The 27,095-nt window shown below is 44.3% G+C and overlaps 2 protein-coding genes across 3 annotated transcripts in view; one reads left to right on the plus strand and one right to left on the minus strand.

Annotated features, from left to right (window-relative positions):
* Nucleotides 1-1,889: 1,889 nt before the first annotated feature.
* Nucleotides 1,890-12,546, plus strand: LOC308128522 (WD repeat, SAM and U-box domain-containing protein 1-like). 2 transcript variants are annotated; one of them, XM_080493520.1, is made up of 13 exons: nt 1,890-1,942; nt 2,758-3,197; nt 3,560-3,747; nt 3,885-3,971; nt 4,583-4,676; nt 5,411-5,444; nt 5,586-5,626; nt 7,339-7,445; nt 7,936-7,953; nt 8,265-8,291; nt 8,603-8,782; nt 10,015-10,149; nt 10,274-12,540. In XM_080493520.1, exons 2-13 carry the CDS (start codon nt 2,800-2,802, stop codon nt 10,423-10,425), a joined length of 1,461 nt encoding a protein of 486 aa, XP_080349646.1. In that variant the 5' UTR covers nt 1,890-1,942; nt 2,758-2,799; the 3' UTR covers nt 10,426-12,540. The 2 variants fall into 2 exon arrangements, with proteins under 2 accessions (XP_080349646.1, XP_080349647.1); XM_080493521.1 differs by lacking the exon at nt 7,936-7,953 and having other exon boundaries at nt 10,274-12,546.
* The window catches only part of LOC308128526 (protein TANC1-like), a gene marked incomplete at its 5' end in the record, with an annotated part of 38,448 nt that continues 23,811 nt past the window's right edge, over nt 12,459-27,095 (minus strand). Inside the window, 17 exons of the mRNA XM_080493526.1 lie at nt 12,459-14,232; nt 14,407-14,507; nt 15,531-15,677; nt 15,770-15,861; nt 15,946-15,975; nt 16,230-16,365; nt 17,713-17,888; nt 17,974-18,097; nt 18,183-18,316; nt 19,649-19,730; nt 19,947-20,156; nt 20,434-20,670; nt 20,755-20,877; nt 22,442-22,550; nt 22,663-22,766; nt 22,953-23,153; nt 26,434-26,742. Of these exons, the coding sequence (XP_080349652.1) occupies nt 12,840-14,232; nt 14,407-14,507; nt 15,531-15,677; nt 15,770-15,861; nt 15,946-15,975; nt 16,230-16,365; nt 17,713-17,888; nt 17,974-18,097; nt 18,183-18,316; nt 19,649-19,730; nt 19,947-20,156; nt 20,434-20,670; nt 20,755-20,877; nt 22,442-22,550; nt 22,663-22,766; nt 22,953-23,153; nt 26,434-26,742 (3,708 nt within the window). The 3' untranslated portion in view covers nt 12,459-12,839. The remainder of the gene's footprint in view (nt 14,233-14,406; nt 14,508-15,530; nt 15,678-15,769; nt 15,862-15,945; nt 15,976-16,229; nt 16,366-17,712; nt 17,889-17,973; nt 18,098-18,182; nt 18,317-19,648; nt 19,731-19,946; nt 20,157-20,433; nt 20,671-20,754; nt 20,878-22,441; nt 22,551-22,662; nt 22,767-22,952; nt 23,154-26,433; nt 26,743-27,095) is intronic.

Below are 27,095 nucleotides of genomic sequence, written 5' to 3' on the forward strand. Positions count from 1 at the left end.
TTACAAAGAGGTACTACCACCCCGGTCTGCCACTCCAGAGGAACTGTCCCCTACCGCCACGCGATGTTGCAGAGACGTGTCAGCCACGACAGTCCCTGCACATCCAGAGACTTAAGGAACTCCGGGCGAATCTCATCCACTCCCGGTGCCTTGCCACCGAGGAGCTTAGCAACTACCTCGGTGACTTCAGCTTGGGTAATGGAGGAGTCTACCTGAGAACCCAGCCTCTGCTTCCTCAGTGGAAGATGTGATGGAGGGATTGAGGAAATCCTCGAAGTATTCCTTCCTCCGCCCAAGGACATCTCCAGTTGAGGTCAGCAGCTCCCCACCTCCCACTGTAAAACAGTGTTGGTGAAAAACTGCTTCCCCCTCCTGAGGCGCCGGACGGTTTGTCAGAATTTCCTCGGGGGCCGACCGGTAGTCCTCCTCCATGGCCTCCCCGAACTCCTCCCAGACCCCAGTTTTTGCCTCCACCACCATATAACTTTTACTTTGTCCTAGTTACATCAATAGATGTATGTTTAACTTGAATCTATCAACTCATAGACGTGTCTTAACTGTGGATAGTATAGTATATTGTAGGATTTAATGCATTGAAAGTGATGAAGATATATTGTTGTAAATTAAGATTACGGCAATGATGTGAAGGGGTAGGATTAAATAAGTACGTCTTCTTCCTACTCCTTTTTGTGCATGTGAAAGACACGGGCACATATGATGTTGACCCTTTTATATTGTTTATCTAATTGGATGTTTTGTTTTTGTTTGTTTAGTTTTTTTACATGTTAGGGTAAAAACTTCAAATCAAAAATCAAATCCAAAAAATAAATCTTATCCTTCTTTGTTTCTTTCTTCACATTCCCCGTTGCTGTTGTTCTACTTAAACTGAGGCTCGTTGACAGTTTTGCAGCCAAAGAGTTCATCACTGGAAAAACTGCGGTAGAATTGATTTAACATTAAACTCACCGATCAATTGTTGCCACTCCCAAATTTCCTTTTCTATTACTATCAGCATTATTTAGCAACTCTGTGACATTTATATCTGCTGGGTTAGCAATGACATTTATCTTTAATGAATTAATGAATGAACTGACCACAGAGCAGATAATCACGCTATTTATTATCATTATTATTGATGTGAAAATATTGTTGTGGTTGAACAGAAGTAAGCACAGAAATCCAGTGTTAATACACCCATGTGAAAAAGGTTTGGGTATCAGCAGCAGCTGGAATTTATGGAGTCAACGGCACGCAGTTTGTTTAGATGGCTCACGGTGGTGGGCTACTTTTATTTGCAGAGTTTGCATGTTTTTGTTTTTGTTTTTTTTCGTGTGTGTCTGGGTTTTCTTCTGGTTTCCTACAAAAGGCCAAAAACATGCATCTGAGGCTAATTGTGGACTTTAGATTGCCAGCAGTTGTGAGTGAATCTTCTTTTTGTCCAGGGTGTATCCTGCCTTTGCCCCATAGTCAGCTGGGATTGGCTTCAGTGCCCTGGGACCCTGAGTTGTAAAAAGAGCTATAAAAAGAAATTTAAAAAAAGATGAATGAACAGATTGTCTGAACGGGTCTCCGACTGCCTGTTGGTGGTGAGTCTCTGTTTATCTTTTGGTTCATTAGAGTGAGTCCTTATTGGTCAGTTTGTCTATCTATCTATCTATCTATCTATCTATCTATCTATCTATCTATCTATCTATCTATCTATCTATCTATCTATCTATCTATCTATCTATCTATCTATCTATCTATCTGTCTAAAAATCATCAATTTTATCATATAAAGATCTTAATTACACTTAAATGACATTCAGTTATGAAAACAAGGATTACCGTAATTCTCCAGGGAGTTATTGCGCAAATGGTGATGTAATTCGTATGACGTCACGGTCAGCTGATCAAGGCGGAAGTAAACAACGGTGAAGTGGACGGAAGCACGGCGGGGGAACGTGAGTGAACTTTCACGCATAAATGATATAACAGCTCGATTTATTCAGTTTTCTCTCTCGGTACTCCCCGTTTAACATCTGTGAATGAAATGTGACATAAATCCTCTTGTTGACGGCAACATTTTACGCGTCAATATTCGCCACAGCTGACGGCTGTCACTGTTATTGTGCCTGCATCGGCGTCATAGTCTAAAAGTATATATTGTCTTAACGAATGACCCAATAAAAGCCCATTTCAATTATAGATGTATATAAGAGAGGATCTGTGGATGTGATGAAGGCAGACATGGAGAAGGTCTGTGTAACAGGAGGGGAGGAGGCGGTGAGATGGACGTTGATAAACTGAATTAAGAAGCCAAAAGACAAAGAAGAAGGGATTCCGTGTCAAATATGTCTAATATTTTTCAGTATGGAGGCATAAAACCCAAAAGAGTTCTGAAATGTAATAAAATAATGAAGAAGAAAAAATGTTTTTGTGTTTTTTGTGTTATCTTTTTAAATCTGACTGTTTTCTGTGCTCACTGATAATAAATAATTCAACTGTTTAAGGGGTTTTAGAAATCATTTGCTGAGAAATGATGGAAAGTAGGTTTAAAACAGCAGGATTGATTCATGACTTTAACGTCTCAGAACAGAGGATTTACAGTTTGGTGTGACTGAATTGAATTAAAGGCTGGTGTGAGTTCGAGCAAATACTGTCATGTGATCAGAAACAGATCATATTGAGAAACATTTCAACAACCATGTATTTGTTAACCGGCCACTCTGCGCAGTTTCTTCAGTTCCATTTCGATTGAACCACTCTTTCTTTTCAGTTGTTTTTTTCTCTTAGGACTTTTGGGAGCAGCTCACCAGAGATGACGTCTCTCGTCTGCACTTTACAAGACCATCAGGACGACGTCAACTGGTGTGCCTTCTCGGCCAAGCTCTTGGCCACATGTTCCGGGGACAAAACGCTCCGGATATACCACGCCAGTGACTTCTCGGAGCTGGCCTTTTCTCCGCTGTCGGGACACGGCTACGGCGTTCACTGCTGCTGCTTCAGTGCCTGCGGTCAATTCCTCGCCTCCTGCTCCACAGATGCCAGCACGGTGGTTTGGTCCATGGTCACGGGGGAGATCGAAGGCATCCTGGAGCATCCTGGTCGCAGCCCCGTCAGGGTCTGCGCGCTCTCTCCGGACTCCGTCCACCTGGTTTCCGGAGCAGCCGATGGCACTTTGGCTCTCTGGGATTTCCCCTCCAAACAATTGCAGAGGTGATTTCATTTCTCAGGAGGAGACATGAGCAGCTGGTGTCGCCCTCCTGTTTCCCACCAGTCTCTAAACCTGCATTTGAGGTTAATTGGTTATTGTAGAATTGCTTTGTAGGTTTGAATGAGGCTGTTTGCCCTGTGATCTACTGCCTTCAGCCGTAGTCAGCTGGGATCGGCTCCAGTGCCTCAACTGTGGATAAAGCAGTGCAGAAGTCATATAAATGGGCATTACAGTGGTTTCTCTTTTGCCAGAATGAGCTGAACTATTAATATTGCATCACAAGATATAATATTTGCATTGTGAACTTCATCAATGAAATTGTAGCTGACTTGACCTGACAGTGATCTCGCGGTTGTCTTTGAAGGACCGGCGGAGTGACAGAAACCACAGTGGTGGCGTGCTCTTTCAGCCCGTGCAGTCAGATGTTCATGACCGGCTCCACCTACGGAGACCTCCGTCTCTGGGACCTGGACATGAATCAGCTTGTTGCGGAGAAGAACGCCCACGACCTGGGGGTCTCCTGCTGCACATTTGCTCCCAGCATCCTCAGTGGTGAGACTAAATGCGGAGCGTTTGTGAAACGTACACTTTTCCAAAAGATTATAAGCGAGGTGACGTGTCCGTCAAAGTGCGTCTCAGTGTGTGACGTGAGCGTTAGACTCACGCGGTTTCTGCATTTTTATGTTCAGGTGGTCAAGTCGTGCAGTTCCAGCTGGCATCCTGTGGACAAGACAGCCTCCTGAAAATATGGGCCATTAACAAGTTCAGCTGTGGAGGTAGGCGGGCAGATTGTTTCTCTCCGTGTCTCATACAGTTGTGATTTTTACAGCGTCTCACTGATATCACATGATGTTATAAACCTGCTGTTCCTGTGTGGCAGACTTCATGAATACTTAATGACTCAAAGGGCCTCCCTGTGAGGCAAAATTCATCTGTTATGTAGTCGTATAGGAATTCTTACTGCCTGTGTGGTTGAGTTGACGCCCAGCTCTGTATTGGACAGACTTCACGTTGCACATACTTCACATCATTTTAGCACAAATACAGCAAGGTCAGTCTGTACTATGCATACGCATGGCAGAGACATTACACGTTTTCCCTTCGTGTATGCTGTTTTTAGTCAGTTTTGATGTCATTCAGTATACAGACACATCTAAAACAATCTGATTTCATTGCTCAGTTTATTGTTTTGTCGGTTATTTCCACAGCTATAACACATAAACTGAACAGGTTGAAACATTTTTGAGTTTATATTCATATAAAACATCAGCTCTAAAGAAGTAGTTTATTAACACTGATTCTAAAACATACTGAAGTTGAATTATTGGAAAAGTGAAAGTTTCCATTGTATAATATTTGTTGAGCATCAGCTGTTGCTTTCTTGCAGCCTGTAAGATGCAGCCCTTGCACACTTTAACTGGCCAGTCGGCGCCTGTCCTCTCCTGCGCGTACTCCTCAGACGGGCAGCTGCTCGTGTCTGGGTAAGAACTCAGGTTTAAGAAAACAAACTAGTGATTTTTTTTTTTTAGCCTTGGTATTGACATTTAAAAAGCATCTTAGGCTTGCAGATTGATTTCTTGCTTTGCGGGGTTCCATTGTCTACTGTTCCGTGGAGTGTTTTCTGACAATGAACAGTCGGATATTTTTTTATGTGCTTGCCACACATCATATATTCCATCCCTAGAGCTCTGCTTATTTCCTATCTTGCAGTACAAAGTAATGGCACAGAGTGTCTCACTACTTTATGTGAAGAAACGCAATTTGAAACATTTGTGGTACACTTTAAGCTCAGAACAGGTTCAACACAGATTTAATATGCTAAAACATGCACACATACCTTGGTGGCTTTTTAGCTTGCATATTTTAAAGGTTTCTATCAGTCTTGAGTCCTTAGAAAAAAATCGACATCATTTTACACTGTTTTGGTCCTAAATGGATGAGTACCCCATGTTGAGATCTATTTAGGATGAAGAGATTGATGTAAAATATAGATCGTTTGCCTGGAAGTGCCCTGAAAGTAGGCCACCCGCTGTAGAAATATATCACTGCAGTAGCTCAGTGTGACCACTGGGGGGAGACATGGATCGTTTCATTCCTTTAATGAGTGGCTGTGGCTCTGTCCATGCTGTACATGCTGTACTCTACCAAATGAATGGAAAATCCAAGCATTGCTTGGATAGTTACAGTTTTTATTTTCTGATTTAATTTTTTTTAGGTCTGTGGACAAATCAGTGACAATCTACAATGCTGTAAGTTTCCTTGTTGTTGTTTTTTTTCTTTTGAATTACTAAGCATTATCAGGATTTTCCTGTATAATGAAGTTAAAAAGCATGCTGCTCCATTTATTTCCAAATGCTCATTATGTTTGTACACATTTTTTTTTTGTGCAGAAAAATGGAGCTTTGCTCCACACACTGAACCAGCATGACAGGTAAACATTGACTCATTGTTTTACATAATGTCAGTATTACTTACTCAAGAAACACCTATCTTTAGTTGATATTCTGTAATTATACATACCCAACTGCCAAAGCGATAGTCCTAAATGGACAGTATGTTGGGAAATCCTTATTTGGTGGATTATTGTGAACGGAATGAGCACAGGAAGCCCTACATTGGAGTCGTATTGGACAAAAGGTAGGAAATGCTGGATTACTGATTTGCCTTTTACACAGTATCATTGCGTAATACTTGTATTTTCATTTTGTCGAGAGAGCAAACTTCTAAACGTGTGTGTGTGTGTGTGTGTGTGTGTGTGTGTGTGTGTGTGTGTGTGTGTGTGTGTGTGTGTGTGTGTGTGTGTGTGTGTGTGTGTGTGTGTGTGTGTGTGTGTGTGTGTGTGTGTGTGTGTGTTTCAATCCAAAAACTTTCATTGTAGCTTAATGAGTAACCCTTAATTCCCTGTAGGTGATAATGAGAGTGTGACTTTGTCTCTTTGCCTCGTGGGTGTAAATAAAGGTGTAACCTACCTTTTACACACTGTCAACACCGTGTGACGGGCTCCAGCAGGCCACGACCCCCGACTCGATAACGCTGGTGAATGGACACATTTCTGTCATGAAGTGAGCTCATCCACTTAATAGTGATCCTAAAAACAGCCGTTTTAAGATTTATGTGTCGGGAAAACTCAGGCAGCAGTTACTTGAGCGGTATTTTGGGTTCTGTGGCGTTGGGACTGGTCTTCTTATTTCTCAGGGGAAGCTGCAGCCAACACAAGCGTCGGTGATCTTGTTGTAAACGTTCGATTTTGCACCGACAAGTTTTTAAACCTTCAGTTCGATCCGTTTGAATATCCTAAATTGCTTAGTTGTGTAGAGGAAGTAAAAAGTGTAGCTTCATGGTCACCAATCATGCATTTTTAGAAATAGGTAGGACCACTCTGGCTCAACTACTCCCCCACCCCCCAAAAGAAAAATATATAGGCCACAGATGAATGATCGTACTTACTAGCTATTTATACGTCCATTCAGCCACCTGTGTGTGAAAGGCAGCTGGCTCTTTTCAGCGGGGCAAATCAAAGTCGTTTTGGAAAATCACTGCCTGAAGTGGAAGCAGGCGAGGCAAGTTGAGCAAGCGCTGAAAAAAAATCAATCACTTTTTCTTTTTCGCATTCAAGACTCCAGATAAAATTGCCTCCAGGAAACTCATTTGACTTTAAACTGTTAATGTAGCAGTGTGAAGAGTGTCTGAGGTTTGGGTTCAGTGCGATTGGTTGTGGATCAACATTTCTCGGCAATCCAGCTTAGGGTTTGAAGAGACTGTCCTCATTAACACTGAGGAGACTTTCTTGAATTAACCGAAAATTTGATTTTAATCCCTATTTGGACGTCAGTGCAGCCTTTGACGCGGTAAGCCACTGCTGAATTGGCCCTCTGATGAAGAGCGCTTCCGTCACTGCTTTGTGAATCGGCCCGGCGTCGAGGCTGGAGTGCCCACTTTTCAACTCTTTCTGAAGGTGACCGAGATGTGAGGCCTTGAGGCTCCGCTTTTGAATCGTGGTTGATATCATTGAAGTCCCGCGTAGTTGTTTTTTTTACAGTTAATTCCCGTCTAATGTTACATTTCTTTCAGTCTTTCATATCGAAGCCAAGGTTTTCTGCCGTAGTGATGAACCTATTGGTAAAAGTTTTCCTCTCTTTGCAGGTACGTGACGGCGTGCTCCTTCTCTCCAACGTCACAGCTGCTTGCTACTGGCTCCATGGATAAGACTGTGAACATCTGGAAGCTGGTGGACGGATGCAGCGAGCACAGTGAGGAAACGGCACACGCATCACTACAAAACCTCAATTCTCTCGAGGGTTTTTTTTTTTTTCCACGCAATTACTCACTAAAGCACTGAGAAAACCCCAACCATTCCACATGAGCCAGCGTGGCGACGGCAGAACGGAAGAAAACCTCGTGCGGATCCAGAGGTACCCGCTTTGGGCCCGAACCAGCTGGAGTTTGGCGAGGGAGAGAAAAGATATGACAGAGTGAGAGACAAACAAACAAACACGTTGACAGACAGCGAGCTAATCCACGAGCGGCAGGTTTGATGAGTCGATGTCGGAGGCACAGATCGCAAACATTCAGGTTCACGGTGAGAAACGCTGCAGGAAGGTACAAAGAGGAGGGAGAGAGAGAGCACAGGCGACAACGTTAATGGCATGCAATGGTGACACGTGAATGCATGAGGACAGTAACTAGAACTTCTAACCTGCTCTTTCGTCCACCTCTTTTTATGGACGCTGTCTCGGAAAGGCGGGAAGACACTCCCTGGTCAGTCTCTCTTCAATCCTATTTTTCGCTTCCGCACTTTTATGCTGCTTTTATAATGAACAACAATAAATCTACAATTCTGAAGATTTGATTTATTTCTTTTAGTATGAATGCTGTCAGACAATCCAGTGCCTTTTGTCTGAAGAGTTATCTTGTGTTGAAGGACACAGGTGCAGTGTGCGGGAGTGCTCTCTTTCCCTAAATCACTCTTCAGTCTCAAAGTGTCTCCAGTTTACCCAGAGATTACGTTGCATCCTGCGTGTTTTTTTTTTTTTGTTTTTTTTTATAATTTTCTTCTTTGTGCTTTTCAGAAGAGCCAGCTCGGGCATCAAATGAAGGTGAGGGGGGGGGGGGGGAGGAAATATGTCCCACAAGTAAAAACCATTCAGTGATCGACACAAAGCCGCTGAATTAATTACCGCTATGTGCCAAATCCAAGTTTGCCTTTTTGTCCGCTGCATAAAATCATGTTGCGTTCGATGGAAAAATGTCGATGAGACCTCCAGACGTTTATTCTGTGTCCGCGTCGGCCGCAGCATCCTGATCGATGACCAGCGCGCACGATTCCGGGGGCCTCCTGCACGGGGGAGATTTGCTCATATTTCAAAAGGCCGCAGGCTGACCGTCTCACTCCGGCTCATCCTCTCAGGGAGAACCTCGGCAGGCCGATCGAAGATGCTGGTCAGCGATTGGTCGGAGGGCGACGTGTCACAGTGGCTGGTGGAGGAAAGCCTCGGGGGATTGGTGGAGCAGTTCAAGGCCAACAACATAGACGGGACGGAGCTGCTCGGCCTCACCAGGGAGACGCTGGCGTCAGAGCTGCACATAGGTGAGGACGACGGCACACGTCACTCGCCTGCTCGGCGGGGCGCTGCGTCGCTTCTCTCGCCGGCGGTGGTGCCTCCGCTTGTCCCAAGTGTAAGAGCATAAGCTGGGTCTTATGAGTATTACAGGCTCGGTCTCTTGTGAGGGAGAACAGGAAGTGTGTGGATTAGGATTTTTTTGCAACTATTTACAAGGATAACAGGCGGCACATTAAATTAAAGTAAGGGTGAAGGAATAAATGTTGAAGGGGGTTTTACTCAGCGAGATTACATAATATTAGGCTGCGCTGAAGAAGAAAAAAAAAAAAAAAAAAGCACGGGGGCTTTCGGGCTTCAGCAGTTCTGACTTTAATCTGGGGCACTTCATCAGTTACATAACCCAATCCTCAAAACAGAATTTCCCATAAGGTTTAAAGTAGATTTACACCTAATATCATTAAACCGTCTCAGTTATATCCAAGTCGGTCTGATTATATTTTTTCTTTTTTTTTTTACCCGACTTTTCCGTTATTTTCTGCAGCAGGTGAAAGCTCCCAGCCAAAGTAGGAGTGTCACGTTGTCGTCAGTGTACCAGCCAGGACACTTTTCGTCACATAGTTGTCAGCAAATGTTTGTTGTATTGCCATGCCGTCATTTCCATCCCACAGCCGCTGTCAATCAGTGCTCCGTTTACACAGCTTCAGTGCTGTGACAGCTTGTGTTCACATTGTTCTGTTTTTAGAAACACAGCATGAATCCCACTTTTTTTTTGGGGGGGGGGGGGGGGGGGTTTACAAGAACAAACTTAGAGAACAGTATCGAGTAGCGACATCCACTGCACTCCCACCCTGTGAAACAGTCTTATTTTTCAAAGCAATGAGAGGAATCAATAAGATTGTGATGTGTTGTTTCACCTGAGGTTAACTCTTTGGTCTGGTAACTTCAGCCGATTTTTTAACTTTGATTCATTCCCGTATTCGCATTCTAAGTGTTGGAGCTGACGAGCACTGGTGCCTTTGAATTGGACAGACAGCAGACACGGTCTGCTCCCATCATGCTCACACTCACCCACGCTCACATTTGCCATCCAAGAGTGAAAGGTGCCAAATGCACCAATGACAAACACTCAAAACCTTGATATGCATATTATGATACGCGCTAATGTGTGGGTCAGTTCAGCCCGACGCTTTACTTAATGAGAGCACACGAAGTCCTATTCGGTTTCCTGGCGTTGACTTTCTTGTGTTTGTGTGTTTAGAGTCAGTCGGGCTGCGCAATAAACTTCTGAGGAAGGTGGAGGAGCTGAAGAGTGATTCGGTGTGCTCAGGCACTCCTGATGAGTTCCTATGTCCAATCACCAGAGAGCTCATGAGGGATCCAGTTATTGCAGCAGGTAACTAATTTTCCCTTTATTCAAATTCTTTATCACAATAATAATAAAAAAAACAAAAAAAAACCATTATTGTCAGCTGTTTGTTTATTCATTGCTTGTTTTTGCGGGTTCGTTTTCCCACCAGATGGTTACTCCTATGAGAGAGAGGCCATCCAGAGCTGGATCAACACCAAGAATCGCTCCAGCCCGATGACCAACCTCCCTTTACTGACGACCCTGCTTACCCCGAACCACACGCTGAAGATGGCCATCGGCCGCTGGAAGACCAGCCAGTAGCACCTGGAAGACCTCTGACCCGCTGGGCTCCACATTTTCATCTCCACAAAACAGAGTTCAACAGTAGGTGTGCTTAAAGGGGATTTATTTTTCCCTGGTTGAAGTTCCCTGCTTACAAACAAGTTATTTTATTGACGCCACTTGGGGAGAGCTTATAACCCTTCATTTGGCCGATCCTACACGCAGTTAACCTTAACTACATATATAAGGATCAGCGGGGTGCCGTAGCGTTGCACTCAGGGTTTAATGGCCTTACTCATGGAGAAACTGATCCATATTAGTACGCCTATCTGTTTTTCTTCTATACATATGTTTTTTAAAATATATAGAATATGGATCAATTAGGAACTTTGTAACAGAGTTCATACAACAAAACTGATTTGAAGGGGTTTGTTTGACATTCCTGTATAAACATAAGCCGAGGCGTAGCACTACCTGTCCAATTTACAATTATTCTAACCCATGAGTGGCTCATTTCATTTGCTCTTGCCCTTCCATTCATACTTTCTAAATGCTGCTGCTCTAAATGGATCAAATTGTCATCATAAGTAATTTCCTGGCAGTTGTGGCGCTCGCGCAAAGTGTGTCCACCATTGTGCAACGGCACCGACGGCAACGGGCTAAAGTGAAGCAAATAAGCATTTCCATGGTCACCAATGTTTTTATTCCTCTTACCCGGAAAAGGGCGACAGTTTCGATATGTTTAAAAACTGAGATATACGGGAGGAGAAAAAGCATTGAGATGTACGTTTGTGATGAGGGCAGCAGACTGGGTGGAGGATTTCCACTAACAATCCTTTCATATTATACAATCGGCTGCCACAATGTAGAGCTTTCGTTGTTTACTATATTTTTTTTTTACTGACCGTCATTGTACATGAGCTGCCTTATGGAAATTAAAACATTATTAAGTTTTCAAAAAACATATAGTAATTCTTTTAATGTAAGTTCCATGCATCCTCTTACTGCTTTTATCTATCTTACTCTAACTGATGATAAGTAAAGTGTACGTTGGACACGTCACCGGTCCGTCACAGGACAAACGCTCCCATTCACACCTTAGAAAGGAAACTAATAACTCACTCACACCCAGTAAGAACAGGCAAACTCCACACAGGAAACCCCCTCAAGCCCAGAATCAAACCGGGGATCTTCCTGTCATGAGGCAAGTGCGTGAGCCAATATTAACATCTGATTTAGAAATATTGTTTCATGGAGGTTATTTACATGAATAACCAAGTTTACTATGCCTGTCGCTGAGCACTGCCTTTACATTTTATGAATTGTCTGAACCTTGGAGACGTTTACGTTTTAAAAAAATCTTGTTTGGGTTTACTCCACTAACATCCAGTGTTTGTGGCTGCTACAGAGGCGTTTCAGCAATATTCAGAAATTGCACCGTCCACAGATTTCCAGTCGTTTATTGTATTAGCGCTGTTAAATGTCAGATGCGTTTTGTCACACTGTGAAAGACTTTCTATCCATTCATACACACTCCGAAGCTTAAGCAACATTTTCTGTTTTACACTGTGAAAGAGGCAAGAAATGTAGAAATGTGATTCATTAATATTTTATTATACCACAATAGTGATGTGGTAAGATTCTGTAATCCATAGTATGACTCTGGAAAGGACATATGACAACTATGGACATACAATGATGTAATAAGTCTCTTAAGGATTCTTTGTTTGTTTGTTTTAATCCTACATTCTGTAAATGCTCTGTCCAAATAAACCAATAAACACTTCATATGAATATGTTCTCTGCTATGCAAAAATAAATAACATGTACTGTAAATATCGAAGCAATCAAGTCAATGTTGGATTATGACAAGAAGTGTCATGTACAGTGGCTATTTTATCAAATGTACCAAGAAAAACTATCTCAAGTACACAAAGTAATTTCTTTTGAAGCCCGAAATGCTGACAGATAACCACTTACAGGGAAATATATAATCTGCAAATATAGTGTACACCGTACAAATATAAATGTTTTTTAAAAGACACTCGATAATAGAAATGGTCATACTCTGCAACTAAATAGCGTGAGGTTTTTGTATATCCGTGCACAAAGCTTTCTCTGATTCTATATCTCATATAATAAATTAAAACTTCAGACAGTATACTACTTTGTTGTTTTTTTTTTTGTTTTTTTTTTCCTTTTCTTTTTTTTTTTCCAATCCCTACTTAAGGTATGTCTGGTTTTCTTGAATACACTAGTGTAGCTGTATACATGTAAGCAAAAGCGTAGCAGCCTGAGTAGGACACTGGTTCCGGATTGTAAATGCAGTGCAGCAGCATAAATCTACAAAACAGGCTCAGGGAGGGGAGCTGCTCTCGGACCAGTCTCCCCTGCTACCTTATGTGGGACATAGCTTGGAAAACAGCCTGTGTGTGTGCTTTGATCGACTAAATTCAGACGTTGGACTCTATAAACGAGCGCTTGGGTTTGATGGGGGCCATGTGCAGAGCTGGGTTGTCTCTCGTTAGGCTGGCCTGTCTGTGTCTCCCTTCAGGAAAGCGCAGTTGGGAAGAGGAGGAGGTGGTTGTGGTCCCTCGGGCCTCTCGCTGGTGGAGTCGGTCCCCAAACTCCCGGCCCTGCTGCTGGCTGCTGCTCTGGTTCACAGAGAGCTGCTCCTGGAACGAGGCACGCTTAAACTCATTGTTCAGTCCTTGGAACTCCATGACCGACATGCTGAAGCTCTCCGCCCCGGCCCCTCCTCCACCCTGGCGGCTCAGGCCAGTGGTCTGCTGGCCCTGGACTCGAACGGCTTTGTCCATCACCCCCATGAAGGGTCGCGGCTTGAGCTCTGGTTTGGTCTTGAAGCTGCCGCTGCTCTTGATCGGGCACGGGGCCTCTGGAGCCTGTGGCCTGCCTCCGTCTGAAAGGTTCCCACTCGAGGCCTGGCTGGAGCTGGAGCCCCTCGAGCCAGCTGTTCCTGCTCCTCCACCACCGCCACCCTCCCTCCTGACCTCCATACCAGAGCCAAGAGCAAGAGCCAGGCTGTCCAGGGCCACAGAGTGGGTGGAGAGTCTGTCAGAGCCCCTGGAGAAGCTGGAGGAGCGGGGCTGGTACATGTGCAGAGGTCCAGGTGGGGAGGAGCTGTTGGGGGACATGGGGTGATAGTGCTCGGTGGGGCTGTGTGCAGAATGCTCGTTGGCTGAGCCAGGGCCAATGTCAATACCCATGATCGGAGCGGGCCTCAAGGAGGTGGAGATGTGTCTACCTGGCAGAGGACTAGAGGGGCCGCACAGAGAGAGAGGCCTGCCCCCGACTCTGCCCCCCGTCTGGAGGGAGTGGCAGTGGTGATGAGTCCTGGTGCCCTGATTCTGGGTCTGCCTGCCGAGAGCGGGAGCAGGCTCATTCATGTCCATAAACAGCTGGTTCTGTACAAATTCCTCCTGGGGGAAACTCGGCGACTGATCAGCTAACCCGAAGGCCACGCCTCCGGGGAGAGTCCTGTTCGGAGCGTACGGATTCAGAGGCCAGAAGTCCGGACTTTTCACACACTGCAGACTCACCTCCTCGTCCTCCTCCTTCTCGTCTTCATCCTTCTCTCCGTCGGCCTGCTCTGCCGGGATTTGCCTCTCTAAGCTTCCCTGCGAAAAGACGTCGGTTTCATCCTCTGCGGCTTGATGGTGGTGGGAGTGAGGGTCCCTGCTGTAACCCTGCGCCGTGTTGTTGCTGGATGCCTTCAGATGATGATTGCATTCCTCCTCGACTCGTGCCAGCAGGCGCCGGATCTCCCGGTTGGACGGGCAGAGTCGCGCTGCTTCGTGGAGGTCTGCCAGCGCTGCAGCAAAGTGCCTGGGGAGGACAGAGAACACGAACAAAGGAACTTTTAAAAAAAAAAAAAGACTTAATTTTCAGTGCCACAGAGACGCAGCCTCCCAGTGAATTGCTCTTTCTCACCAAAATTACTTTCCGCTGAGCAAAACGTTCCCACTTTCAAACAGAACACCTCATTTAGTATTGTCGTACCTGCTGCTCCTCTTGGCGCGTGCTCTGGCATAATAAGCCTCGTAAGACCGGGGCTTCAGCTCCAGGGCTTTTGTTGCAAAGTCCTCTGCGATGCCAAAATCCTGTATTTCCAGACAGAAAGAAAAGTTTTCACATTAGCCCAGTAACAAACAACCCACCCCCACCCCCACACACACACTGACTGGCTGGAGAGTGTTTGTTTTGCAACAAAATAATTTGAGAGCATTCTAATAAAAATAATGTTTGTTTGCAACTTTGTTATGGATCTGAAGATCGAAGCCTGCGTAATAAAAGAGAAGTCACGCCGCGATCATTTTTATTGACCGGGGGAGTGAAAGCGAGGGAGAGGAGCGTGGAGAGCTGCCTGGTTTTCTTTAGGTTTTTTTAGCGCTCTCATCATCACGCCGAGGTGAATATTTAATGATGCCAACACATTGTGATTCTGTCCTTGAGAGTGAGGTCAAAATGGCAGCCTTGACTGTGAGATTGTGAACATTGGTGCTGCTAAATGTTTAATGACGGTATCATGTAGTCTCTCCGCTGGCCCTCACTGCCTGCATTCTGGTATAATATGTGGCTTTAGCCAGCCCACTGGCGTGTCCGCTGTAAATCCCCCCCACCCCCCACCCCCACCCCACCCCACCCGTGTAGAGACACCGAGAAAGAGTTTGCTCGGCCAGAGAGAGAGTGACCTTATCACATCACATTATCTGCTCCATTATTCATCGGCCACAGTGACCCTACGGATGGCATTTTTACACAGTCTGTTAGGACGTCTGTCATCATCAGGGTGGGCTCCAAATCTGGCTGCAGGCCACACACATCTATCTCCACACTAACGGCACACGGTTATTCACCGTGTCACCACCTGCTTGCAGGTCTTACACGTACATCCTGTTTACCCGGAGCACATGAAATTAGATCTGAAGCGCAGAGATATTTCCACAGTGTACGAAGACAAGTGCTGACATTATCTTTTTATGTTCATCCAGATAAATTATATATCTTAAAGAACCACCCGCCTCGCCGTGCCAGCCCCCCCACCCTGCCATTCCCCGAGTGTCCAATAAACCTGCCCGCAGTTAAATAGTGCATGAGCGGTTTGATCCAGCTGTGGACCTTACGTTGGTTTTCCTGCGGCAGCGGGAAAGGTTTAGATAGAGGGAGACTCGCAGGTCTTTGAGCCCCTTCAGCTCCTCTCCCTGCCCCTCGCGTGGCAGCTTCCTGAGGGCGTACTGGTAACGCTGGCCTGCCTCTTTCATTCGCCCCTTCTGAAATGTACAAAACAAAAGCAGGGGTTACTTTTGACAAATAATCCATTGGTTCCGAGCAACACATTGTTTTCCAATCCAGTGCGTCACACCTTGTAAAGCAGGTTCCCTTCCTCCATCAGCTTCTGCAGCAGGATGAGGAGAATATCTGGTTTGGAGGAAGCCATGGCCCATGTAGCATGACCTGATGGAGTGGTAGAAACATGTATCTTTATATTATCTGTCTTGCCCTGTCTGTTTTACTTTGTGTCCGCCATTAATCATGTACCTGATCGATCGTGTGGAGCCGTCCTGTAGCCTGTTGGTTGATGAAGGGGGGGAGGAGAAGAGGAGAAAATGGAGTTAGAAAAGTGGAAGTGAAACTGCCGGTGCAGCAGAATAGAGTAACAATCGGCTGGAGGGTTGTGAAATGGGGAAATACAAAATCTATCTATCTGAGCTAAGTCTTCATTGATTGAATTCTGTCAGATATAAATACAAAAAAAGTACTCTTGAGCAGGAGCAGGGATTCACTGTCCTGCAGGGGTTTGTTATGGCAGACGGAGCTCGTACCCATCTTGGATCCTTTCTTGAGCAGCGAAGCCACCAGCGCTGGGTTCTGGCAGCCGGTCACTCGGTCTGACCCTCTGCCTGTGTTGTTCTCTGCTCCTCTCTCGAGTACGGCGCCGTGTTCCACCAGGCAGTGCACCTGAATCACAACATGTTTATATTCAGGTACAATTTCAGTAATTGGACACCAATTGATTGAGTGCTCGCGTTACTGCATTATGGGACGTTAAAGTTGTCTTCATACATGACTGACTTTGGAAAACTGTTGATTGTCATCAGATTTCATTGCTCTCGTACTTTGTCAAAATTCAATTGAAGTTTTATTCTAAAGTTATTTTAAAGTTTTATTAAATTGTAACTGAAATTGTACTTTTTTTTTCAATTCAGGCCAAATTCTAATTTTCAGTTTTTCCGTAATTACAATGTATTTATTATTGCTTAAGTCAGCTTAGAATAATGCTTATTAAATTGTAATGTGCCTTTTAGCACCTAGGAAATAATGTCTGTAACTCAGTCTTTTGATGACAGGTTTTACCTGAAGCGCCTCTCCTCGCTGTAGGGGATTGATCTAATCAGTGTAATGCAAGTTACATCAAATCAGTACTTAAGTATAGTTACAAGGTGTTTCTTCAAAAAGTAGAAAAAACAATCTCAAAATGTAACTGATTCAATACTTTTACCTGTTCTTCCAAATTAGGTTGTCTGAATGATGTGCATATAATCGTAACGCTGCTGTGCTGGTGAGCTGCTGAGCTGCTGAGCTGTCAGCACTATGTGGGTCAGTCTAATAACTGATTCACTCATTAAGTTCAGCTAAGTTCTCTCTCTCTCTCTCTCTCTCTCTCTCTCTCTCTCTCTCTCTCACACACACACACACATTATTTTGGGTTAGTTTGAGTAAATCAGTCCATTTCACACACATTTCAGCAGTCATGCAGAACTTTACAGAGGATTTTGAAAGAAACGTAATAATGAACTAATGACAAGGAGAAGAAGCAGCAACAGAACAGCTGATTTACTCTACCAACATGCAGACAGCAGCAGAGGGATCTTAATAGGATGGTCTAACATTTATTTATTTCAGGCCAGGAACGCATCGCGGCTACAATGGATTCAAATAAATGTAACTGAGACAGAGAGAGGAGAAGAGAGAGAGAGCTCCTGAGTTCATTACATTTATATTTTTACTGAATCTTTAGCAGTTGCTATCAGTTTGTTATTGTCATAATAGTAACAGTTTATCTATAATGTGTTATTCTGCAAAACATGGTATAGGATATGCACTTGCTGTAAATTATATATTCCACAGACTGATTATGTTTTGACATATTTTTATCAGTTGCTTTGTGGCTGTGTTTTGCTGTAATTGTATTGTTATGGGGACAATGAAGATATAGTTCAACAATGTGTTTAATGAAGTATTTGTATTAACTTAGATATTTTTCAAATTAAGTTGTTATATATTGATTAGGAACATGTAACCCACTGTGTCTGCATCTCCAATCAGGGCGGCCAGGTCGAGCGGGGTGCGTCCCTGACGGTCTGGAAGGTTCACGTCTGCTCCCGCCTCCACCAGGAGCTGCACTGCACCTTTCTGACCCTTCATGCAGCCCCAGCTCAGTGCGGTCAACCCCTCCTGATCAGCAGTGGACAGACAGGCACCTGGAAACAAAAGAAAAACCCAGTACGCATATTGTTCTGCATTGTAAAACACACCTGGGTCTGATGGCTGAAGATGAGGACTCACCTTTTGACAGCAGGAGTTCCACAGTGCTCATGTGGCCCTCAGCGGCGGCCAACATCAGGGCAGTCCGACCCTGCTTGTCACTGACACTGATGTCGGCTCCTTGTTTCAGCAGCAGCTCCACAACCTGCAAAAGGAGGGGGAAATTATAGCAAAATGCAGAAAAAAAACCCCAAAAAACTGGTGAAGTTGAAAAGCATCCTGGTGCTCACCTGAGCGTGTCCATGTTTGGTGGCGCCAAGCAGCGGGACCATCCCTCTGCGGTTCGCTATCTCCAGCCCCGCCCCCCTCTCCAGGAGAAACGCACACGTCTCCATCCTCCCTCTCCCCGCCGCCGCGCTCAGCCCTGACAGAGGGTCGGCGTAGAGATGAGACGACGAGGCGGAGAAGAATATGTAATTGACACATTTAGGAGAGAAGTAGAAGCAGGGGGGAGAAACAGAAGGAAAAACAAGGTAGTTATTTACATAATCTGTGTGATTCCAACACAGGTGCTGCAGCTCTTCACATATCTTTGGTTTATCTCGTGAACTGCAAAAAATTATCTTAAAACTTTTAACCCAAATTTAGATATCGTACAAGTGCTACAGATATTTTTTTTTTTTAAAAAGTGTTTCTCTTTTACAGGATCAGTATGATAACAGTTTTTTTCTGCCATGAATAAACATGAGATAACTCACACCCTCCTTAACCAGCTCGTGTTATTTTGACAAACGATGAGCACAGGTCTCTCTTCGGTATGGAAGGTCTTCAGCTAATCGAGCAGCTGAGGATTGAGGCAAACTATTGACGTTATTCTCTAACCTCCAAGCGCCCTTGATGAATGACATTATGTTTCTTGCAATGCTTCCGTTAAAAAAAAAAAAAATCTGCCTTCTAGTAGTGCGTCTAACGAGGAGTTATTGTCATACGACACAAAAAACAAACAAAAGCACCACGCAGTTTTCTGTGCTGAAGGTGAATTGTTGCAGCTGCAGTGGAAGTTGGTTAAGCCGCTGCTTTAAATCTCTGGTTTGCAGTAATTAGGCTTCAACATGTTTCCTTGTCTGATCATTTTATCGATACAAATGGACTGTAATGCAATGACGCCAACACTTAACATAAAACACAGCCAGTGAGTGTACATACAGAGGTGAATGTTTAGGAGGGCATTTCATGCGTACACTATTTCTGTCTCAGGACTGCAGGGCACTTTCTAATAGAATTACAGTGTAATGGCGCTGTGGGCAGAGATACACTCTTCATCCAGTATGCTTTCAGGAAATGGACTTAACAGAATTCTACAGGCTGCACTATCGCATCTGTGATAGAGGTAAAAGTACTATAATTGAATAAGGGCTGCTTTTAGATGCTTCAAATGTAGATATTCTTCATGATAATTGTGATGCATTCCTGTCCAAAAAAACGGGAAAACTGTTGAAAATCAAATCACCACAGTATCTTAAAATCAACATACTGAAATCAGTTAATGGGCTTGTGCTGATCTCCTGCAGCAGAGTGGAGCCCTCCCGGTGTGTGCATGAACAAGTAAGGTAGTGGTTTCATATGTATTCATCACACAGAGGCACAATGTGCCTGAAATGCAACGCTAAAGCCCCGGAGCATGACTTCAGAACCACGGTGATGGACAGAAAGAGGTGAGAAAGCTAAATTTATCTGACTGATAGGAGAAATGCACCCGTTTCTCCCCAGAGCGAGTCGTGAGCGTCCATCTGCACCGCCAGCTGTTCATCTTTCAAGTCCAGCAAGCTTTTCACCACCTGCAGGAAAACACAATTTTACAGTCCTCTATTGCTGGCTCACTGTGCACAAAACAGACCAAAGCATCCGCAGACCCTGACCACAGAAAATAACAAACAACATCTAATAAATCCTCGGAGACAGCCAAGGCTACCTTAAGATACATTTCAGCAGAGTAAAATTTTTTAAATATTTTTTTAATGTTCCCATTATCAGGACCTGGATGTGAAGCATACCTGTGTGTGTCCCACACTCGCTGCAGCCGTGACAGCCTGCTGTGCAGCCTGTGCTTTCCCAGTTACAGTCTCATTGCTGTGATGCTGCTGTGGATCAGCGGGAGGCTCCGCTCCCCAGTCCTGGCCCAGCAAGATGTTGATGATTTCTGCATGGCCCTTCAGCCCGGCATGCACCAGCGCACACTGGCCATTCTTATCAGCGTGGCCCACCTGGCACAAAAGGGGTACACATAGGGACTTTACAAAGCTGGCCCTGGCCAGTGCCTCTAATACGGTGGCCCAGATCAGCCTTGTTTATGTCATCCGTCTCCCAGAATAGATCCTGAAGCGGCGCTGATGTAAAACCAGGCTGGTTCAAGATGTCACTGGTGTGAAGGTAGCGAGACAGTATTTGGTCACAGATTAAAAATTGATTTGTATATGGTCATTTTGACACCCCCCCCCCCCCCCCGCCTGCTCCTCATCTCTACGTGAAAATGACTCTGACCTTGGCTCCTTTTTTGCACAGCTGGCTGACGATATCGCCGTGACCTGCAGCGGCAGCCAGACAGAGAGGCGTCATGCCGTTGTCAGTGGTCCCATCTACCGGAGCGCCCATTTCAAGCAGCAGAGATACCATCTCCACGTGTCCCAGGTGGGCGTGGACAGACAGGATGGGAGCGTGTCCTATCACCTCGGTGCACCAGGTCACGCTGGCTCCACCCAGCATCAAGAGGCGGCTGACCTACAGAATTGGAGAAAACACAAATCTCAGTTTAAAATATAGATTCATGTATTCAAGTGGTTTACATTGTGGCGTGTGTGTCACCTTGATGTTCGGCGTGTAAAGGTTCCTCAGGGAGGCCAGTGCAGCGGATAGGCTGTCTGTGCTGCAGTTTACCCACATGGCCTGAAGAACGCTGGAGGACACACCTGTCTTCTTGCTCAGACCCTGTGAGCGTGCACGACAAGCAGACATATACAAAAAGACACGGAGAGAGGCTGATTAGGATTTCCTCAGAACTGTGGCACTGAATTTGATTTATGTCCCAGGAGTAAAGCAGTATGTACAAAGTGCGAGCCATGCCCACAAACAGCACAACATTCACAGTGGGCGTTTATGTACATGTGTACGAATACTGCTAATGTGTGTGGGTGATGGTAGGAACCAGGGTTCACGCTTACTTGTGTGTCTTACTGTGTTTCTGTGCAGCACAAACGTGGAGGATCTTGTTTATGCGAAGCCTTTTTAATCAGACAGAATTCAGCACAATCAGTTCTAATCATAAACCCTGTGGTGCAGTCGACCTGATACACGGATACACGGCACACACTCAGGAAAAGATCTGCATAATCTCTGTCTGTCCTTGCACATTCTGTCTCATTGTGCAATGATATGTAAAAATATGATTTGGTGACACAATTATCACTCTGGATACGTCCATCTCTTCACGTCCTATGCAGTTTTGTCCCACTCAGGGTCGTGAGTGTGGGTGCAGTCAGGTCACACCCTGGACGGGTCAAAAGTTCATCACACGGCAAACACAGAGACCGACAATCACACACTAAAATGACCACCTCGAGGATATTTAGATTCCTCGATTAGCCTTCAATACTTGCACCCACTCACTCACATTGAGAATATGCAAACTGCATTTGTATAAAGTTTCACTTATATTAACTGGGATGCCCCTTCTCATGATGCACCTGCTCTTTTGCTGACCAAACTAATATCAAGTCAAATAAGACGTAGTCTCGGAGCATATTTATGAAAATAATGATATGAAGGTTCACCAGACTATCTCTGCGCACAGGACTGAGTCTGGACATCAGAATTTCTCAAACTTGGTCTACACGCCTGGAAGCACAAAAGTAAGTAAATGTTTGTCATCTTTACTGGATGTTTGTAGTGTAAAGACAGAATCTATTGCGGGCTGCAACCTACATTTAACTCTTTGTTGGTGGTTGTTTTTTTTTTAATCGTTTAACAAGTGCCGACAGCCTGAAACAACAGCAGGAACCTACAAGTATCTGTCCACCTCAGGCAAAAGTGTTGCTCCAGTATGGCCAGCAGATTCATTAACCTTGGCTAACATTAGTAATAACTCAATAGACACAAGTTATTTCCGGCACTGAGGGCAGGATTGACCAGATGTTTTCTGGTAGGCTGCATCTTTGAGGCAGCGGTGGCTCAGCTGGGTGACTGGGTCATACTGTAATAACCATCTCATCCTGTCAATGCGACAGTGCATCTCCCAGGCAAGCTACTGAGCCCTTATTGTATTCCTGATGAAAAAACGAGCAGCTTTGCAAGGCAGCACCATCACCATTGGCAAATGTATGCATAAAGCCATCTGGGACTGCGGAAGGAATAAATATAAATAAAGTCCATTTACTTTACCCAAATTGTTCGAAAATATCAGAAAGGGTAGTGTGGTTGGAAGCATTACACTGAAATGATTCGACTCAGTTGTATGCACCAACGGTTAAAGACACAGTTTCTGAGTGAGTGCTACCTTGAATATGTGAGCTTTGAGGATGTGGTGTCCGAGCTCCATAGTTTGCTGGCGGTTCAACTTGCCCTCCTGCCTCGAGAACATGAAAGCCAGGAGGGCGTGGCCACTCCTGCAGACACACATGGAGTATTTATCATTTCCTCTCCCCCCCAATCAGAAAAAAGCACGAACAAAAGTGTTTTGGGAACTTTCGGCTCTAACTTTTCCCTTTTCAGCCGCACCTGGGGTCGCAAAGAAAGTCGGTGCTTTCTCCATCACCTCTCCACACCAGCCACTCTCGGAAGGACGGATGACACAGCATCCGTGTGCCGTCTCTGCGTCTGACCTACAAACACGAGAGCGTCATAAAAGTGTGGTTAAAATCATCAAGTGAAAATAGACGTCGTGATTCATCTAGTTGTCCACCTAAACACCAATGTGCAAACAAACAAATCAACAAACGCCACACTTACACAAAACAAATGCTTGAATCATTACAGACCCGTGCGGACAGTTTCATCAAGAGTCTTACCACGAATCCAGCCAGACTGTCTAATCTCTGCTGGAAGTCCTTCCACTCCAGCTCCCCCCTCACACTGCCTGCATTCAGTGCCCTGAACATTTGTTCGTCAGTCAGTGGGTGAAGAGACGCCAGCGCCACATTTAGCACCGGAAGTACCCGTTCGAAGACATCTTTGTCCGGAAAGCTCACACGACACATCAGCAGGTACACCTAAAAGAGAGCGCGAGTTGTTATGGCTGATATTCTGTCAAAAATATATATACATAATTGGAGTGAAAGACAACTTTACATTTAGTCAGCAACAAATGATTTCAAACATCTTCATGTGAAATCATTTCCACGATCCTGTTAGCTCGTGTTCAGTGCTGCATTTGTTGCTGTCATGGATCATGGTCAATAATTGCCACTTATTCTGAAGCAAAACATGTAGATCCAACAAAAGAGAAATAGTGAAATCTATCCAGGTGGTTAGCTTGTATGTTTGCCCATGATTTTGTCTGACATGTCACATCTCATCAGGTGTCCTGGATCTCAGATGTTTAGAATATTAATAAGTGTGTTGAAAGCTTGCGTGCGGGAAAGAACAATGCAGTGACTGCACAGAACGGCTGCTGCAGGAACGACAGGGACATTCCAATCCCACAACGCATAACATTAACACTAAACTAATTTCATTCATTTTTCTGGTATTCATCAAGTCAAACATTTTCAAAATTGTCCCATCACTGTCACTATTTTAACATCTAACTCAAAAGATACAGAGGTGATGATGTGTTGCAGCTGGAAGTACATTAGCAATAGTGTGTGCTTTATCTGCCATGTTGGTCTCGATTGGTATCCTAGATGTTATGTATTTAAAAGTTGCCTGCATGCAAGAACAATAACAAGTATTACACAAAGCACCTACTGACTGATATAAGTGTTGGAGACATTTACAGTCTCACTGGATGAGCCTCAGTGAACTTCTCAGTGCACAACTCTTACCACCCACTCCCTATATTGGCAAATCTAAAGGCATGCTTCTTTACAGTCAGCTTGTTGTCACTTCAAATTGAAACTCTTGGTGTGTATCGCACCTGCTTATCTGTTGTCCTCATTTACACTGATTATTATGTAACAATAGAATATGCCCGTCTTTCACTTTAGTTGCTGAGGACTATTTTTGGCACACTGTAAAATGTTTTTGATCCTGTCATTTTTATCTTTTGTTGAGCTGAGTGCCATGTGGGTACACTATTATCCTCTTCTTCTTTTTTTTTTAAAGAAGAAAAACAAGCTTAAGCAATATATTATCGACTGTGCACCTCGCATTTCTCGATTGTGTGTGGACACAGATTGCTTTATCTTCACGATCACAACAGTCGTCTCAACCAAGATGACTGACAAGTGTGAAATGCTCGACTGTGAATCTGAGCAGATGAGGAGGACGAGGGCGGGTCCGAAACACACTGAAGGTACAAGAAAAAATCTATCTTATAAAATCGAGAGGCATAAATACTGTTTTTCATGCTGTGTCATTGAGTGAATTCTGTGCTGAACATCTGCTCATTGCAACCTTGTCTGTCAAACACAACAGCGCACGCTGCACCACTTAGAGAGGCAGATGCTGAATTTTTCAATAATGTATTCAGTACATTTTGGCACTCAAACAATGTATGCATTACTTTTCGCAGCTGTGAATATTCATCTGTCTGTGCTCATGTGTCTCTTCCACGAGGCAGATCAGACGATGGATTTGATGATGGGCCATTTCTTTGATCGATTTTGACAGTTGAGTGACTTCACCTGTTTGAAGCTGCCAGATTCAACCAGCCAACTAGTAATTTCAATAATCTGGCTCATCATTTAATGCATTATTCTTAGCTTCCAATGTACGCAGAGCAGCCACAACTATACTATCACTGACAGGTGATTGTGAATAACCGCTGATTGTCTCTTTTATCATGGTGACTATTAGTGGGTGGGATACATCGAGCAGCAAGTGAACATTTTGTCCTCCCAAGTTTATGAGTTAGAAGCAAGAAAATCAGACAAGCGTAAGGATGAGAGCCAGTCTGACGAGGGCCAAACTGTGAAGGCCAGACAACTAGGTCAGAGCGTCTCCAAAACTGCAGCTCTTGAGGGTGTTCCCGATCTGAAGTATCCCGACAGAAAAGAGGTGATCCGGTGACCGGGACATGGGCAACCGGGGCTCGGTGATGTTGCCTGTGTGGTCGAACAGATGACCTCCTGTAGCAAGCTATTGCTGGTTGTGATTTTAAATGTGTGGATACTATGTGCAGATCGATGTGTTTGGAGAGTGAAGGAGGAGCCTATACAATACCATGCAGGTGGTCGTAATGTTATGGCTGGTCAGTGTTGATATATAATAGCTGGAAAATGAAAAATTTTAAGACAAACAAAATATAACACGTTACAATTAAAAACATAAAGATTCAGTTGGCTTATACATATTGCTGAGTACTACTGTCCACCAATTCAGGAGCTATTTCCAAGCAGCTTTACCTAAATATGACTTAATAAATGCATTAGGTCTTTGGTAGAAAATGCACAATTTTCTAATTGTATCATCATTGTTGACATTATTAATCATCAATTACAATATCATATATATGTTTTTCCTGTTTTCATGAGAAGCATGAATCGGGGAAAAGTAAGCAACACTTTCTTAAAAGAAAGGGCTGAAACGCAGCAGATTTATATTACTATGAGAAGTATGTGGTATAAATGTCATGACTTGTCATAATATTACAAATTCCATAAACTATGCCTATAGAAGACATACCTAGAAGTTACTCACAAGTATTAAGTCGTTTGTTATGTGGCGGTCAACTGATTATTGTGAGATGTGAGAAGCGGTTACTAAGAATAAGGGTTTAATACAACAAAAAGGCATTGCTTAAGATAACTATTTAAATTTTTTATATGAATATCTTCAGGAAACATTCATCAACACCCATCTACACATCCACCCATCTTCAATGATGCTTAATACAAACCAATTCTGGGTTGCAGAGGGGCTGAAACAGCTATACGCTGCCTGATGAATCCTACACAGTATGTTCTGGCTAATTGTCCACACATGACTTCAAACAATCCATGTCAGCCATTTCTTCATGACTGTTCACACGTCCTTTTTTTTTCCAAGCGCTCGTTTGAAACATGTGACACTGATGTTGAATAAACACTGTTCAATGAAGCTCATATGGGCTGTGCGTCTGTGGTTGGCCACCTTTGCGGTCAGCCATAATTAAACGCTCTATATACCACTTAAAGTGGTATATACTTTACATCAGTCACTCCAGGTATCTCTTTCATCAAGTGATGTGCAATTTTTCCCTTTAAGTTCACAATTTTTTCACCAACTGATTATGAATAGTCCAAATCTGATTTAATACCTCACTTTAACCTGCATGCTGGTGTTTTGAATATGTATACCTGGGGCGATAAAAACTCTTAGTATGTTGAAAAGAAGCTCTGTAAAACTGACCTCTGACAAGGACACGGGCACGACCAAGTAGTTTCCTCCTTTAAGAGCCAGGTGGCCTTTGTGGAACAAATCCAGGGTCAGCTGAAGGTAGAGGATGGAGCCGTGGCTGCGTGTTGACAGATGGCTGCTGAACTTGCTGAGGAGCAGAGGGTCAGGGGCCGAGCCCGTCGGTGTGGTAACATTCGTGGCAACCTGGGTGCTGCCGCCGACCCGGTGATGAATGTAATCACTCAGGTCAGCGCCCAGGTCGCTGCTGTCTGGCAAGATGTCTAGAGAAATGCCCGAGAAGGGAAGAAGGGTGGTGATTTCCTGTAAAAGGAGAATGGGTAAAACGATGGTGAAATCCAGTTTGACGTGATACCACACAAAACACTTTAATATTTAATGAATTCTTGTTTGCGTGACATTGCTGCATTAGCTAAGGACAAATTAACAGCACCAAAAACAGGACCTATTCCTCAGATGCTGTTCCCTCTGACTCACACAGAGCCATGGGATACAGTACAGTAAATAGTGTGACAATGACTCAAGCTCCAACATTGCTCACAGGCATCTCTCAGATTCACATTTCATCTCCTCTCTTGCCATCCTCAACTGCTCAACACTGGCCAAAACCGGCTATGACTGATTGGGCAAAAAGTTCATGTTACTGCAGCTCAGTT

The sequence above is a fragment of the Lipophrys pholis genome, assembly GCF_963383615.2.
Source record: "Lipophrys pholis genome assembly, chromosome: 2".
In the NCBI taxonomy this organism is placed as follows: Eukaryota; Metazoa; Chordata; class Actinopteri; order Blenniiformes; family Blenniidae; genus Lipophrys; species Lipophrys pholis.